Source organism: Corvus hawaiiensis, chromosome 3, assembly GCF_020740725.1.
Source record: "Corvus hawaiiensis isolate bCorHaw1 chromosome 3, bCorHaw1.pri.cur, whole genome shotgun sequence".
Taxonomy (NCBI): Eukaryota; Metazoa; Chordata; class Aves; order Passeriformes; family Corvidae; genus Corvus; species Corvus hawaiiensis.
Window position 1 is genome coordinate 74,881,231 of NC_063215.1, and position 16,887 is coordinate 74,898,117.

Here is a 16,887-nt window from a genome sequence, read left to right on the forward strand (position 1 = left end):
CTCAGTTGTACAGAAGGGGACATACTGACTGAGCAAGAAACCTCAGCGGTCAAACACAAGCTCTTCACTCTTTGCTACATATTCACGACTTCACAGCTTGCAACAAAGCTGCAATTTCTCAAATTATCTTTAATGGTGGCTCAGGAGGAAAAGGAATGTCCCTAATTCTGCCCAAGGCTGTCTTTTCCTTCCTACTGTACTTGGACATGTGAAAAGCATATTCACTTTTCCTCTCATGTCAGTAACTTGGATGAGCTGCACTCAACTTGTTCTGTGCTCTTCAGTGTTTATCTTCCCCTCCCACAAACATCTTGGTTAATGCAGTTCTGTACCTTAATGATGTTGTTCACATTGACAACTATTTGGGCCCACTCAATTGATTCAATAGGCACATCTTTCAGGATTTGTTCCTCCTCTTCTAATAAGCATTCAAAGATGGAATCTATCTGGGATACCTTGAAGACAGAAAGAAAAGTTACACTGAACACAAACATGTCCACTATCAGCTGATACCTGAAAGCCAATTTAAGAGCTGTATAGAAAAAGATGCACGTTACTTACTATTATAAACCACATAAATAGCCAAAAAATATTAAAAGGTATCGAGTACCCTAATGGATAATGAAATCACCAGCTTATGGCTCACACAATACTTAAGACTACAAAAAATGCCTTCTTGCTGGACTTAAATCTGACAGGGAAAAAAAAAAATGCTCATTTCTGAAGGCAACTCCATACACTTCCATTAAGCATATTCCTCCATCATCTTCTGGAATATTTGGCAGCAGAATGTTTGTTAGATAAAGTATACTGCTTAACAGATCTGCTTTAAAATAGCAGACTATTATTTCTATTTTCTTTTATATTTATTATTCTCCCTTAGCAACTATTGTTCTCTACAGTAAAAAACTTCCTAAGAATAAATGTTTTGTGCATAGTTCTTCTCAAGAAGGAAGAAAGAAATAAAGACAGAGCACTTGACTGGAACGTGGCATAAACTGAGAATTAACTTAGCTTGACTAATGTTAGAGAGGACAAAAATTATAAGAGACTGAATAAATATAATTCCACCCAGGACAGCTCATCAAAGCAGCTCTCCTGTCTGGACAGCTTTATACTCTTCAGTTCGTCCCTTAAAAATGGTAATTTAGCATACATCTTCTTATGTGTCAGAGAATTTCAATTGTTTTTTTCATTTCTTATCCATGTTGGAAATTGTAGCAACTTTACTTCAGCTACAAGAAATTTGTCAGAATTCACGTTTCAGCTGCAGACACAAAACAGTATATACATTAAAGTGAGGAAAATACTACCACACCATCCCTATCTAAAGGGTAGTTGTGTGAAGTTGAATTAACTTTTACAGTTTCACAGGGAAGAGTTTCAAAGTACATTTCAAAGCACTGTAACATTTACTACATGCAACACTATACAGTAATTCATGAATGACAGGTTTCTTACCTCCCTGAAGAACACATCAGCGGGGGTAAGGCTTGGTGGAACATCACACTCCCTTTTGTTTAATGCAATCAGTATAGCAGCATTCACTAGATCAGGCAGCCTAGAGTGGTGATTCTTGAGAACAATAGCTGCTGCCAGTTTCTCTGCGTGCTCACAGAGCAACAGGCGAGTGGCCATCGGCATCCCTCGCACTGGAAAGCTGCCCAGACGTTCAAATGCACCAACCTTTCATTACAAAAAAAACCAAAACAAAACACCCCATGCAGTTTAAACTTTAGTGTTCTAGCAGAATCAAGACAAAGTAATAATCTGTGTGTGCTGATACCAAAAGAACAGTAGAATTTACCTGATGAAGAAACTCAATGAAGAAGGAGTGTGCTTTTGTCTTATCCTCTAGTTGATGAAGAAGAATGAGAGATGTGTTGCTGAAACCAGCTGCTTCTAAAAGAAAGTAAAATCTTAGATCAGAGCACTTGATATCTTCATTTCTGGGTAACTGTTTTTTGCCTCTGAAGTGAACTTATCTGTCAATTTTTACAGTACTACCACACCGGTACTTTTTACAGTATATGCACACACATTTATATACTACTTACCATGCTCTTTTTAATCTGTTTTTTTAACTCTATCATAGCTGAAGTAAAGCTTTTAGAAAAATTAAAGTATCTTTAGATCAGTAATATTCTGAAGTACCCAATTTATTACGCTGCTAAAATAGCAGCTCATGAGCATATTCTAGTTTTAGTAGGATTCAGACTCAGATTTTTATCCTCATGGTGGACTAGCTATTGCTAAATTTATTATGTCCTAGACCACAGCTACTAGAAACTACAGTGCTAACATGCATTCAGATCTGACTGTGCATCCAGATTTTTTGTATATTCTAAGTGTAGTTAGAATATCAAGATAAAAAGCCTGGAAGAACTATCACTGAGCAAAATTAGCAAGACGATTTCCAAGAAGCTATCAATTTTCACTTCTGGCTTTAGTCAAGAATAAACACAGATAGGCTGCCAAATTAAAGTTGTTTCCGGAAATAAAGAGGATCTGATGCCTGACAATTTCCATCTGGCTGCCACACAGAAACAACAACAGGAAACATCATCCATCTGTAAATATTTACATGAACTTTCAAATTAAGCCTCTACCCTGTAACTGGCAACTACTGCCTAGAGGTCCTGGGACCACTTTCAAATTAAAACTTGTAAGAGACACCAAAGCATGAACAAAGAAGTTTCTTGCTGAAAACATGTCTGCTTTAATCCTTTATGTATAACAAATACTCGTAAATCAATTTCTCTAGTCCTCTTTCAGGCAGACATAAATACCAAAGCCCCAGAAGAATACGAGCTTGCTCTACCCAGGATCTAAGGTGACCAGAAGCTGTGCAGTCACACTGACAAAAGGGCTAAGAATGAACAAACAAACCCTTTCTCTTAACACATCTATTTTTTTAAAAATTATTCAAAACTACGCAAGGAATCATGGAAATACTAAAGTGACACCACCTGATCCTTGCACAAAGTACCCTTCTCAGGAATACGTTTTCCTTGCTGCTTGTGTTTACTACATGAAGTCAAGAACTAATCACAGCAGACTGCAAGTTTATCTGGTAGTATCAAAAGATGCATCTTTAAGTCTTTCTGCAAATGTATCTAGTGGTGGTAGAGGGCAAGAGACACCTATGCCTTCCTTGCAAAGCTTAAAGTATAATGTTATTTAGAATATTATGGATACTATTTCAGAAAAAAAAAAACAACCCAAAAAGCTCAAAAACCAACATATTACATTTACCTTCAGGTACAGATTCAGCCCATCTTGGATCAGAGGCAGGGTAGTCATCCATTAAGTCCACACTGATCTGAGTCACTGCCCTATCCAGCTCAGCATCAGAATCCAGATCTGCATTACTTGGGAAGAGCTCAATTACCATGCTTTGTGCATTGACTATATCTTTCCTGAAAGAAATGAAATAAAGTATGTTAAATAAAATCAACAGACAGGATTATAGAAGAAAAACCCCCTCAGTTAACAGGATTTTCTGATACACTTTTTGTGAAGTTTTGGTTATATACGTCAAGCATTGTTTGCACTCTCTCTAAATTACCTGTGGATAAAAGGTATTCAAATTCTTTAAAAGCAAGTAGGCTGCACAACTTATAAACCAAAAAAGCACAAGCCAGGAGTTAAGGCACACTTTATTTTATTACCTCTAGTATTATTATTATTTAAGAGAAAATACTCATCACACAGAGCCAAGTCTGGATGTGTCTGGTAGCTAAGTCACTAAATTTCAATTGCTTGTTTTAAAATTTTCTCATTTTCTCAATCACTCCCACTAATGGCAATAGAGCAGAAGCTTGTAAAAGCTCTCAGGAAAACACTTCAGCAAATATAATGCATTCTTTTTATTTCCTATAATTGCAAAGAATCCTTTCATTCATATCAATTAGTAAAAGAGCAAGAAGCAACCAAACATAGACCTTCAAGGTAGGAAGTCGTATTTCTATGTAAGAATTATGCCATATACACAAACCCCAGAGACTTGATTTTGTGACTAAAAAATTATAGTATTCTGACTGAGAAGGGATATTGTGATTCCAGTACTGCAAGTATTTATATTTTTCATGAAACTTTCAGTTTGAACACTTACATGACCATGATGTCTACAAATTAAAAAATAAACCAAAGCCAGCAGTGCATCCAGAAATTGCACAAAGGTAAACTAAAGCAAAGGATACTTTTAAAAAATGGAATATACTGGATCTCCTACTAAAAAAGAAAGTCCTATCTTTACTACCCAGCAGGATGTGTTTCTAAGGAAATTACATGGGACCTTCTTCATATCATGAAATGCCCTCAGAAAGGGTCAACTTGATCTTTCCATGGAACCTCCTATTCCCTGTGAAGATCACTAGGTCTGTAAAGCTGCCAGTGCTCACTGTATAATTGGTGGACTTTACACTTCCAGTGGCTGCACAACCTTCCATTATTTGGTCTGCATCAACCCAGTGCCCATCTGGACCTGTTCTGTGCAAGATTGCTCCAATTATTTTACCATACTATTTTTTTCTGGAAAAAAATTCAGAATAACTACTATATACATAAAATTATTATTTTCTTCTGGCTTCATAAGTATAACCCAGATTTTTATCAAAATAACTTTCAACTTTCATACTGTTTCACACTGTTTTCCTTACTACCTCCCACTTCCTTCTGTTTCCAACCCCCTTGTGCACATCCTCAAAGACATGTTTGTTAACTGTGCTCTCAGACCACAGCTACTCCAGCTACCTTCAGCAGCACTTCTGTTTAATGACACTTCTGAATTCCTGCAGAATTTGTCTAAATTCTGTGCCTGTTTACAGATCTTGTATTGGTATCCTTTATTCTCTGTGCCTAATCCCCTTCAATATTTCTTACCTCACACAAAGCTCTATGTCAAAAGCATTCCTACCTCTTGTTATCTCAAACCTCTTCATTCCAAGTTTTAAGACTCTTGAAGGAGATTAGTCCTAAGAGGGTTTGTTTTGTTTTTTAAATACATAAATATTGTAAACAATCCCCTCTAAATATAATTAATCTACAGATCTGTTTATCTCCTTTTTCCTCATTTTCCTCCTCTGTTTACATCACTCATCTCAACATCAAACCTTTCAGAAGCATCGCATGCCTCCCCACAGTCCAACTGCTTTTATCAGGATAGTTTGACAAACAGGGTATTTTTTTCCACTCACTCTTCCATATCAGCCAATCTAAAAAACCAGTATCATCCTGCCCAAGGTCTACCATACCAGTTAGTCTTCATGGTCATAAGCACATTCAAAAGTATTGCTGAAAAGAGCTAGGCAAATAAAAATGATGATGAAAAAGAAAGTTTTTTAACAACAAAACACCACTTAATAAAGAATAAAGCAGTCAAAATGCAAAGCTGAAAATTGTTTCACTGGCACAAACATTCCCATAGAATTTACACAAAGTGACAAGTCATTGAGATTACAGAAGTCTGCTCCTTTCTAGCACATACCCTTTCTTCACTAGCCCAAGGCTTATTTAACACTTTCCTAATAAAGATATGTCACTAAAATAGCTACAACTAAAATAGCACAGGAGTATCCTAACCAAGACAATCTCTTACTCAAATATCAGAGTGTCTTCAAAACCAGCAAAGTCTCAAAAACAAAGTGCAATTTCTACCTGCAGTACTGTAGAAAAGCAGCTTTCAGTAATTTGGTCTTATCTTCTTGAGCTATAATTTCTAGCCTACTGGTTGCATCAAATGCAGGACTCTGAAAATGCAAAATAAAAACTTCAGCTGAAAGACAAATATTAGTCTTCATTATGAAATGAAAACAAAAATTTTAAGTAGTAACGACACAGATTTAAAATAAAATCACCACCTGGAAGCAGTTGTGTTTATTAAGTCAAACATAAACCTCTAAGATACCATACAATGAAAGTCACACAGAGGTTTGACCAAAATTCACACCATCTGCAAAGGAACTTACACCAATTTATTCTGCCCATCAGATTTTTTAATGATAATTATTTGAAGATTCAAACCTACCATTCTTCACAGAATTTAAAAGGTATTCCTGAGTACCATCATCCACAAAAATGGTCTAACTGCAGACAAACTTGACTAGAGACTAGTTTGTTAAGAAAAATACAGTTCCATCAGAGCAAGCACACAAAGAACTTCCACTAAAATACTAGTCAATAATAACAACTGACTATAGTGCTATATCAGGCTTAGTGATAGACAGCAACACACCTACATGGAAATAAATGCAAATTTCATGGAAACCTCAACTGCGAAACATAGGAAAACAAAAAAAGCTACCCAAACTGGCAGATGTAAAAATTTTTACGTTTTGAAAACTGCCTTCATCACATGTGTTTAAGTCTCTATTTAAAAAAAAAAAACAACTCTGAAACCCAAACAAGCCAGGATTTCCACAGTGAAAATTCAAAAGTGACATAAAAGACCACCTTATTTGTGCCCTGTTTTCCATCAGGCAAGCAAATAACCATTACCTCACTTCTTGGTCCAGCAATAGAAGAGGACAGGGCATCTTCAAGGTCTTCAGGAAGCACAGAAACATTTTCCCTGGACAAGATAGTGAGAAGTCCGCTTTTTTTGGCAAAGAAGATGGGAAGGCTATTACAGGAACCTGCTCCTAAAATACTATCTCCTAAAATGAGGAGAGGGAAAAAAAAAGCAAGCACATAAAGACCCCTTTATTTTAAAACCAAAATGTAAGTTTCGTAGACAATTATTACTTTTTGTCATTAACCAACCAACAGTACTTGCTTACTGCACCTGACTTAGAGATTGTGGAACTATTTGCTACTCTAGATGTAGACTTCCAGATAATGCAAGTGTTAAAAAAAAAAAAAAAAAAGGAAGAAAAGAAGAAAAAACTCAAGATTCTGTTAATTCAAATTCTACCTAAGGACCGATGTCCCTGCCCTACTTGAAAACACCTCTGAAGGTCATGTATGACATACTTAGAGACATCTGACACTGAATTAACTTCAAGGAAAGAATCAACCCACAGTGAATATTAGGAAAAAGAAAAACAAGGAAAAAGCCCCACAGGCAAAACCCCCATCCTCTCACATACCAAGAATAGGGATCTGCTTCATTTTCATTTGAAACACTGTAGAGTAACAATACTGGATGTCACATCAGCACTTCTCCATACACTCATGAGAAATTCCCAACTTGAAACATTTAATACAGGTGCACAAGTATGACACTGCTCTCTCAGATATCTAAATACTCAGAAGGTATCAACAGTGATTCCCCTCCACAGCACGTTACCTTGTATGCCAAATATGATTTTCTCCTGTGGTAAGGAGATTCTGCCAGTTCCAGTAGAACAAGCGAACACTTCATCTTCCTTATAAAGGTAAGCAGCATGGCTGAAGTAATCTGGGACTACCAGGCAGCACAACACTTCATCTTCTGACTGAAAGTGTTAAATACGAACAGTAACACATATATAATCAATACCTTAAACACTTAAGATTTTAAATGCTAATCCAAGCTGCCTGAACTTGTTTTAATTTTATCAATGAGATATGGCTGTAACTTAAACCTAAAAACCTAAACAAAATGGCTTTTAATTTGCCTTAAAATTTTAGATCCTGGGTTTTTTTTTCCCCTTCTGTATGCATTATATTCTTGTTAATTTCACATGGAGAGATAAGTAAACAGATCAATTATTCTACAGTTTTCACACTCTTCTTCCACCTCTGAATTTTAAGATGCCAGGCAGTGGGGACAGGAGGAAGAGTGGAAGAATTTTACCAAAGAAATCCAATGCCCAAGTTTATGCTTCCAGAAGACACAGCACAGACAATGTATTCCGAGCAAGCCAGCTACCTAGCAAGGACCAAAACACAGGTCTCTTAATTTCTTATCCTGCAACAAGAGTCTCAGAGTTTGAGATCTGTTCTAAATGGGTTGCAAGAGCACACGACAAAATCGCTCTGTAGAAACTTTCACAGACAGCACAAAAATTAAAATAAATTTGTAGGAGTCAGATTATTTTTGAGGGTTTTATGTTATACCTTAAAATGCAAAGTCTAAACTTTATATACAGTTAGTATTAAACAGTAAGAGATGCTGGTACACATTTTCCTCAGAGTATTACAAATACATACTTCCAAGAGAAACTGATTTTCCTTTAGCCAAAAATCTGACACATGATTTATGTACAGGAATACTCTGAAACACTGAGCTTCCTCAAGTCAGTATCAGAACCTCCATTACCTGAAAAGATGGATTGTACTGTGTGACCTCCACAACAACATCATCAGACATCTGGTAGCCTTTATCTTCTACTGTTATCAGAGTGTAGTAGACAAGACACGGACGATCGCCAGGATGCCATGCGGCAGCAAGTATGACCAGTCCATCACTATTCAACAACAGGTATCACACCATTGAGAGATGATTACTATATATTTTACTTGCTCAAACACTACCACTCAAAAAAAAAAAAAGATATCTAAGTACAATCTCAACTAGATACTTTCCCATCTTTTTTTTTTTTAGAAAGAAAAACTATACTATTTGTTCTTCCAAGCTACTTTATTAACAGTATTCATACCGCAGTACAAAACTGAACCAAGGCAGTTGTAATTTTATGTAACTAAATCAAATGCTAGAGATATGGAATTCTCTGCATCTGCTGGAACAAGTTACAGTTGCTTATTTTTTGTCCATGTAAAATCAAGGCAAAACAAATAAACCTGATAAAATGACACTAAAAAAAGTGAACGGAATTATTATCAGGTAAAGGATTTGTAATGCCTAAAAAGATAATGATAGCATGAAATATAGGATAACTTAATTACCTAACATAGGTGCTTATTTAACCACAGTGCCACTCCAGCAAAATTAAATTGCAATTTACTTATATGAAGTTTTTGCAGGAAAACAGAAGAGATTTATCTCACTAATGAAGGCCTTACCAGATGCAAGTGTACTTCCTTACCGATTCTGCTGCAAATCCATGTATTGTATATTTACTCCTCCCTTAATATCTTCATAGTTACTTTCAGATCCCTAAAAAAATAAATACATCTGTTGTGTAATTGTATATAAACAGGCTATCAATTAAAACCAACACACTAACCCCTTCCAGTTGGGCTGGCTCTTACCCAAATTGCATCTGTGATATGTTCTTTAAGGATCCTGTTGATATCCCAGCTGAGAATGTAACGTTCTGATGAATCATCAATCTCCCATTTGTTTAGATTTGAACTTGTAAGCATGTAAAAGCTTGATCTCTCTCTATCCCAAAGAACACTAGAAATCTGCATTTAACAAATGAAAAAGTGAAAAGGTTAAAGCAAAGCCTTATTATCTGGATAGAATAATCTAAACTGCTCTCAGTCCATAAAAAGAGTCACTTCCTTGGGCAATTATGCAAGTTGCATTCAAGATGAGCATTATGGTAACTTCCAAGAGAAGTCTTATTTTAAAATAACATCTATACTAAATACATTTCTCATAATTTCTGCCAGCTTCCGCAGAGTTCATTGACAAAACTCAACCCAGTCATCAACCCTTGGCAGTGCTAAATCAGAAAAGAAGAATTTACAGGCTGGTTCCTTCAAGTAATGATGAGGCTATCACTAGAAAGGGGTAGGATATGCAACCATGGCATATTCCTCAGGAAGGACTACTACTCCAAGTCGTCTCCTTTTATTCAGAGTTGAAGAGCAAGCCAGCATTTGCCTTCACAAAACATACAGATTTATTTAGTTTCTCTCTTTGATTCAAATTTCAAAGAAATGTAAGTAACATAAATGAACTGAGTCTTGTCTTTTTTGTCATCACACATCCTTATACAATCTTTTCTTTTTTCTGTCTTAAACACAGAGCCTAGGAATTACAGAGAGAAATTAAAGAAGATGAATGTTTCTCAAGCTTACCACAGCATCATTTCCAGGAGACAATATACCAAGGAGAGAAGAAACCTTTCTACCAATTCCAGAAAACATGCCCTGCCCCTGTGGCAGGGCATGCTGATGAATCTTGCCAGAACTATCAGGTATCAACCGGACTAGCTGACCTCTGGAAGATGACAAAATAAAGCTTCCTCCCTAAAAAAAAGAGAAAGGAACTACATTAAAAAAAATAAAAATCACATTCTTGAAAACTCTATTGTCAGCTAAAATTCTTTATGTCAGCTCATACGGGTAAACACTGAACAAGACACAAGGCATCCTTAGAAAAAGACAAACAGAACTAATCTCTCGCGTAATTCTTGGAATCTAATGATGAGAAATAGTGTTACCTTCACGACATTTATTATAGATTTAAGACTGATAAAGTTGAGCGTGCATTTTCATCTTTAAACTATGAATAAAACCCATATTTTAATATAAATCATACTGGTTTACCTTTACTGCTCTGAGGAAACTGCACAAAGAGCCTCCAAAGTCTGTGAAAGTGTCTGTATAGGATCCTTCATGTGCGAGATTGGGCCAGTAGCGCACAGAACCTTCACTGGTAGCAACCATTATTGCCAGAGACTGGAAGTGAAAAAGTAATTAACAGAACAGGCAAGATAAGAATAATTATCATCATCATCAGATTGCAGCTTTAACTAAAACATGTCATTTTACATATCAAGACTGTGGGTGACAAAGACACGAGAAAGTAGTAAATACATATGGATGCACTCTGATGAACCTGGAACTGAATCACAAAACCATTCTGCAGCACAACTTAATTCGTGCAGGGAATGTTATACTCACTTACTTTGCTAATGAATACTTCTAGTGGTTCTTGTTCCTGATAATTCAGGGTCTGCTGCTGAAATGCTAACAAAACTTACAGTTATAGAACAGAAAAGAGCATGTGGAGAATTATGGATGCCAAGAGTTAAAAGCTGCTACGGCAGACTTCAAATGCAGACTATAATTTAACAAAGAAACTGCTCTAGTGTCTTTAAAAGAAATATCAAATCGCATGGTGGCTCTTCTCTTCAAAGGCATAGGCCTAAAGTGTAACTCAGGAAATCACAGATACCAAATTAAAAGCATGAAGCAAGAGACTGTGTTCAGGTAGATTTAGATGAAAGCATTGTACTTAATCTACTGGTTGTTAAAAAAAAAGCAAAAACCACAGAACAATAGAAGAATTGTAGCTGGAAGTTGTTGTTGAGTTCCTTGGAATTTTCTAACCAATTTTTTACCAGACACTGACCTTCAGTTCACAAGCCAAAGAAAGATGAAATTTAAAAACACAACAAATAAAATACTAGGTTTAGGTGTATTACTTCCTCTTAAACGTCTTTGGATATGACTAAGTCAGAACACTTCAGGTTTTACAAGATAATCCCAAAATACTTTTTTTTATGATCTGGAAGTGTAACACAACAGCAGATCAAAAGAAAAGAACCTATTACACATTCTGTGCTGCTGCTTACTTCAAGGACAACTTCTTAGCTGGTTTTATTAGAGCATTGCATAAATTAACTGAAATCTACACCCAAGCTGAAAATGAGAGGTTCTTTTCATGAATAAAAAGATGTACCAGGCACATTAACACACTTTCAGAACACAACTGATCTCTGAACCTCACCCTCTAGCACAGTAACTTACAAAAAGCCACTTAGGAAACCAATCAGTCAAGACAGGTTAAATCTGTCCTCCCAGTGTCAGCTTCCTTATAAAGACCAGCCAAGGGAGAGTGCTGGTGTTTGCCTCTCAGCTATGGATACTGGGAATTAATCCACTGAACAACAGTGTTCAGCCAACACTTAAATTGCACTTGGTCAGACCCCAGGTTTGATTGCCTTGATGTTGTTAACCCACCACCTCCTAGTTTACTGTATTTTTGTTTGTTATGAAAGCATGTCAAGAAATCCTTAGGAAAACTATTATTTAATCTGATCCTGTAAGATGCACATGGTGCAATTTAAAAGGACGAGCAGAATTTTGTTTACTTCAACGATTATTTATTGCCAACTATCAATTCTGACCTTTTGAATAGATAGCATACCACCAAATGTTTTAAAATACTTGGAATATATCCTTTTGATAAAAAAAGGATATATTCAAAGTTATTCTACAGGTGCTTTTAAACAATAACATTTAAAATTTGATCACCTGCAGAGAAGGTGCTTCACCTGAAGAATTGAGACAAGATATAGCTGCTAAACTAGAACTCCACTGGAAGTCACTGGGTGGCAGCTGCAATTCCTTGCAGAGAGATAACTAGAAGAAAGAAAGAGATGTCATAATAAATATGAGACTGAAAGAACTTATTCCTCTGCCAGAAGATCTTTAGACTTTTTGACCCTGCTAAAAATTACATTTCAACTAACCCAGGCACTGTGTAAGGGAACCAAAAATGTCACAAAACAATTTCAACAAGGTTGTCACAACCAGCAAACAGCTAAATAACATCTAATGGTACCTTTTCAAACATCACTGGTTTTCTTTAATTATTTCTGACTGTTTCTCACAACACTACAATATTGAATTATTTCTATCAGGGATTATTTAACTATTCCTTGTTACAACAGTCTAAAAAAATTAAACTAGAAGTACTTGAGAAAGCTTATTAGGTACTAACAGAGTAGAGAGGGGAAACACTTCTCACTCCCCTACACCCTTGAAGTTAAACAACCAGAAAAATTTTAATCCCTTGAAAAATCTCTCCAAGTGCCAGAATGTGCATACCTGACACTCCCCTGTAAGAGCAGGACCTGTATAATTAACATACACTGCCCTGATTGAAAGATACTGATTTTGTAACTACAGTTTTTCTCTGACCATCACTGAAAAAATACTGAAAGAAACACTGTCCAGAGGGGATAAAAAAATTCTTGACCTAAGAAATCTAGGTGAAACATATGTTTAGTACCTCTGAAATTAAATGTGCTTTTGGGGTTTTTTGCAAGTTGAAAACTGGTCCCAGAATAATCTAAACCAATCCGTAACATATCAACTAGACTTTAATTATCAAAATAAGCTTTATCAAGACTATCTAACCTAAGAGCCACACCTATTAAAATACAAAGAATTAATCTTAGTGTCAAGGTGACAATTAAAGCAGAAGCGAGGAATATAAAAATTATAAGCTGTCTCAAAAGCTTGAGTTACAGTTACTGTTAGCATGACTTCCTATCAATCCTGCTGCTTTTTGGGGAAACCAGACAAAATCCAGTTGAAAAAAACCCCAACCCCATAATTGTATAAGCAGTTCAAATAGCATAAAATATACTTGCTTCCATCTTGACCTTTCAGTTACCTTAGCTACTGCAGACTGACCAATCTTCCAAATAATCAGCCTCTCTTTATGAACTAGCCAGGCCCATCCACTTTCATCCACTTGAACGCTCAGCTGGTCATCAGCTACATAAAAAAGTAATTTTCTTAAAGCATTCAGATGTTTAAAACACTGCACAGTAACCTCTAAACCAATAAACATTCATTCTTACATGAAAATAACAAATACTTACAGTTAAATTAGTTTCCATGTTAGAATTTCCTTCTATTTGATTAACATATGAAATTACTACACTTAGCTTAAAAATCCATTCAATAAACCCTCAACTTTTGAGAATGAAAAGACAACCCTAAAACCCATTTCCACCTATTTAAGAGCTGATTATAACAGCCTTGTAAATCGCTCAACAATTGTTAAGATTATTTTTAAGATACATATTTGGTTCCTCTTATATCTACTATAAAGGGAAAACTTATCCATAGAGAAAAAATTGCTTAGGAGACCAATTTCTTGAATTCAGGGAAAGGCTTGTATCACTGGGGCATTTGGAAGAGATAACAAATGGGAATTGAAATAAAGAAAAAAATAAAGCATTCACTCTAGGACACAGCAGAATCAAAACAAGTAAAAAAGACGAGAAAGAACCAATAAGTAAAAGTTACTAAAAACCTAATATTGGCTTTCTTTATAACCTTGGATTTTTACAAAAAATTGCATAAGCAGCACCTGAAGGATATTTCCATACATTCACACCCACATGGGTATTACTGTAATTATTGTTACATAGATAACCAAGCTGGATTCAAAGCAAGGCACAGACATTTTAGCTTCCCCTGTAAAGTCACTATTTCAATGGCATCAATGACATGTTATGACTTCTCTCACTTGTCAATTTTCATTGAAAAAAATAACATGAATTTTTACCATCAGCCTTCTTCAGTGCTTCCATAACCTTAACAGGCAGAGAGGATCCAAAAGCTTTAACATCATAGTTAATAGTCTCACTTGCTGTAGGAAGCTGGATAACTCTGGTAGGAGTCGCTCTTAAACAAAATAAAAAGTTACAGTTAACTTTTTATTGCTTCTTTATAAGTTTCAGCATACATTTACTTCATCAGTATGTATTTAGAAACAGATTTGTGTAAAATAAACATGCTTCCTCTGGCAACACCACCTAAAGCAATAATTTGGTGGCTTCCTTACAAGTTGCTAGCTGTCATCAAATTGTTTATTTTTAAAGAACTGACTTTGAATGTGCATTACTCCACCAGCAACAAGCTCACTGTTCAACTTCTCTACACTCTGGTTATCTACAGAATAAAGACATTCACAATGTCAGGAGAAGCTTAGCACAAGCTCTTCCCCGACTGCACTGCCTATTTCCATCCCTAGCTCTGGCACTGCTGGGCAGTACACACACTGCAACACTTTCAACACCCATGGCAGCTTGGATCCACCAGCACTTCTACCACCCTTAGTTTGCTGTGGAGACTGCAGTTCTTATCTGTTTCACAATATCATTTACAAAAGCTGCTTTGCATCTTTCCCCACCTTCTCTCTCTGGGACAGCATAGATCTGTCTTGTCTTTTGAACACAATTAGGTGGGCAAATTTCTCTGCTTTTAGAAGTCAATGCCCTCTTTTTATTTCTCCTCACAAGTAAAATGATGCCTCAGACCTCCCAGTGTGAAATGGAAAAGCTAGAAGAGAATCCTGACACCCAGTGTGCAAAAATTATTATGCAGACCTGAAGTAAAAGTTCCCCAAAACTGAACATGGGCAATCCTCTTTATCTTACCAACACAACTAATAGCTGCTCCTGAGGAATGAGAGTAGGAAGCCTGAAACTGATCTGGAGCTCATGCTGTATCTCAGTTTTGATTCGCAGGGAAGGGAGTAGACAGGAAGCTGGAGAGAGGGGTGGGTGGGTGTGCAATGCCTGAGCTTTGACTATTTTATCTTTTTAAATAAGGAAGTTCTTACTATTTTCATATATCACACATCACACAGGGATATATTTGAGGAACCCTCGAATTCAAAACCTAGTAAGAGGTATTCATAACGCTGAACACGTTATGTACAGTACTATAACGTAACCCACACTGGTTCGAGCACCTAACAACGAGGCCGGGTGTGCGGCGAGGGGCGGGACTCACCGCGCCGAGAGGGAGCCGCTCCTCCGCGTCGCCGGCGAGAACAGCACCGGGGAGGCGGCTGCCGCCACGACGGGCAGCCCCTTCTTGCCGCCCGGCCGGGAGAGAGGGCTGGGCGCGGCGCTGCCGAGGGCTCTGCGGGCCGACCCGCCCGGGGTCCGCGGGGAGCTGGGAGCCGACGGGAACATGGCTGTGGATGCGGCAGCGACGCCGGCCCCGCACTCCCGCCAGGCGCCCGCTGAGCGCGTCACCGCGGGGCGGGGCCGCGCGGGAACCGCCGGGAGCCGAGCGGGACTGGCAGGAGCCGAACGAAGCCGAGTTTGGCCGGGCGGAGCCGAGCGAGACCAGAGAATCTGGGAGGAGCCGAACGACGGCGGGTGGAGCCGAACGGAGCCGAACGGAGCCGAGCGCATCCGAGCGCGCCGCGGCCCCTGCCGGGGAGCGGCGGAAACCCCGCGGCAGGTGTCCGGCTACTCCTGCAGGACAGCGGGCCTGGCCTCCCGGCGGTGGATGGCACACAGGGTGCGCCTCAGCGGTGCCAGCCCTCAGCGCCAAACTAAAACACGGTCCTCTCCCTCGGATAGTCCTGAATAGATGCGTGATCCTCCGGGACGCTCCCAGGAAGATTCACAGGGCTGGGTTTGGGAACCATTCCTCACCGAGTTCATGCGGTTAGCTGAAGCAGGGAAAGGCTGGATGTGCTCAAAAAGCAGCTGTTCAAAGACCATTTGGAAGGACGTATTTTCCACTAAGAGTTGCCTTATCTTCAAAATAGCCTGTGCATACCTGTGTTTGTCCCCAATTTTCTAATTAAATAAATAAATACACGAAACCATATTCCATGCAAACCTTGGTATGTTTCACATCTATTGTATGTAACAACCATGCTCTACAGCTATTCTATGGTGTAGAAATAGATTTTAGCTTTCAAGGGGAGCTAAATTTTCCTCACTAAAAGAAAATGCTCAGTGGCATTGGTTTGCATGAAAAAGCTTTCTGAAGGTAGGTATGTACCATCCACTTGGGGAAAGAATTGATTTGTATCTGTATTGTCAACAAAGCCAATCAGTTAATATAAAATTAACTAAAAATAGAGTACAAAAAAAAAATCCCAGAACTTTTCAAAAATGTGTTCTTTGATAATAGATTCAGGACTGTTAGGCTTTCTGTGTGGATTGTGGTCCAATGTGACTGAACCAAAACGGAGATGAGATAAACTTGAGATGGTTCATCTGGCAGGACTAAGTATGAGGCACCTGTCAGTGTCAGTGCTTTGTTTTTTTCATTCAAATCATCTCCTTTGGCTTTGATTTTATGTGAAAAACAAAATACCAAAATTTATGGGGCTCCACTATGCTGTTACATTAACATAGTATCCTAGTATCCTTCTATATAGCCTTCTTTATACATATGATGCTAAATCATCATGTTACTGTCACTTCATCAAGAAAAACAAACAAAGCAAACCAGGAAATGCACATACAAACAAACAAATATGGAAAATTCTGGAAA

General features: G+C 37.7%; 1 protein-coding gene across 2 annotated transcripts in view; it reads right to left on the bottom strand.

Moving 5' to 3' along the window:
* Positions 1 to 15,616, bottom strand: part of NUP133 (nucleoporin 133) — a 29,949-nt gene extending 14,333 nt beyond the window's left edge. The window contains exons 1-16 of one of the 2 annotated variants that reach the window (XM_048298152.1): positions 15,379 to 15,616; positions 14,147 to 14,265; positions 13,244 to 13,347; positions 12,097 to 12,204; positions 10,384 to 10,515; positions 9,913 to 10,083; positions 9,136 to 9,291; positions 8,970 to 9,040; positions 8,243 to 8,390; positions 7,289 to 7,436; positions 6,499 to 6,656; positions 5,659 to 5,750; positions 3,256 to 3,419; positions 1,808 to 1,899; positions 1,462 to 1,686; positions 333 to 455 (exon numbers count right to left, since the gene is read on the bottom strand). In XM_048298152.1, coding sequence (XP_048154109.1) covers positions 333 to 455; positions 1,462 to 1,686; positions 1,808 to 1,899; positions 3,256 to 3,419; positions 5,659 to 5,750; positions 6,499 to 6,656; positions 7,289 to 7,436; positions 8,243 to 8,390; positions 8,970 to 9,040; positions 9,136 to 9,291; positions 9,913 to 10,083; positions 10,384 to 10,515; positions 12,097 to 12,204; positions 13,244 to 13,347; positions 14,147 to 14,265; positions 15,379 to 15,563 — 2,196 coding nt within the window. In that variant the 5' untranslated portion in view covers positions 15,564 to 15,616. Of the gene's footprint in view, positions 1 to 332; positions 456 to 1,461; positions 1,687 to 1,807; positions 1,903 to 3,255; positions 3,420 to 5,658; positions 5,751 to 6,498; positions 6,657 to 7,288; positions 7,437 to 8,242; positions 8,391 to 8,969; positions 9,041 to 9,135; positions 9,292 to 9,912; positions 10,084 to 10,383; positions 10,516 to 12,096; positions 12,205 to 13,243; positions 13,348 to 14,146; positions 14,266 to 15,378 lie in introns of both variants that reach the window. The other variant, XM_048298151.1, reaches the window with a different exon arrangement.
* Positions 15,617 to 16,887: the final 1,271 nt, after the last annotated feature.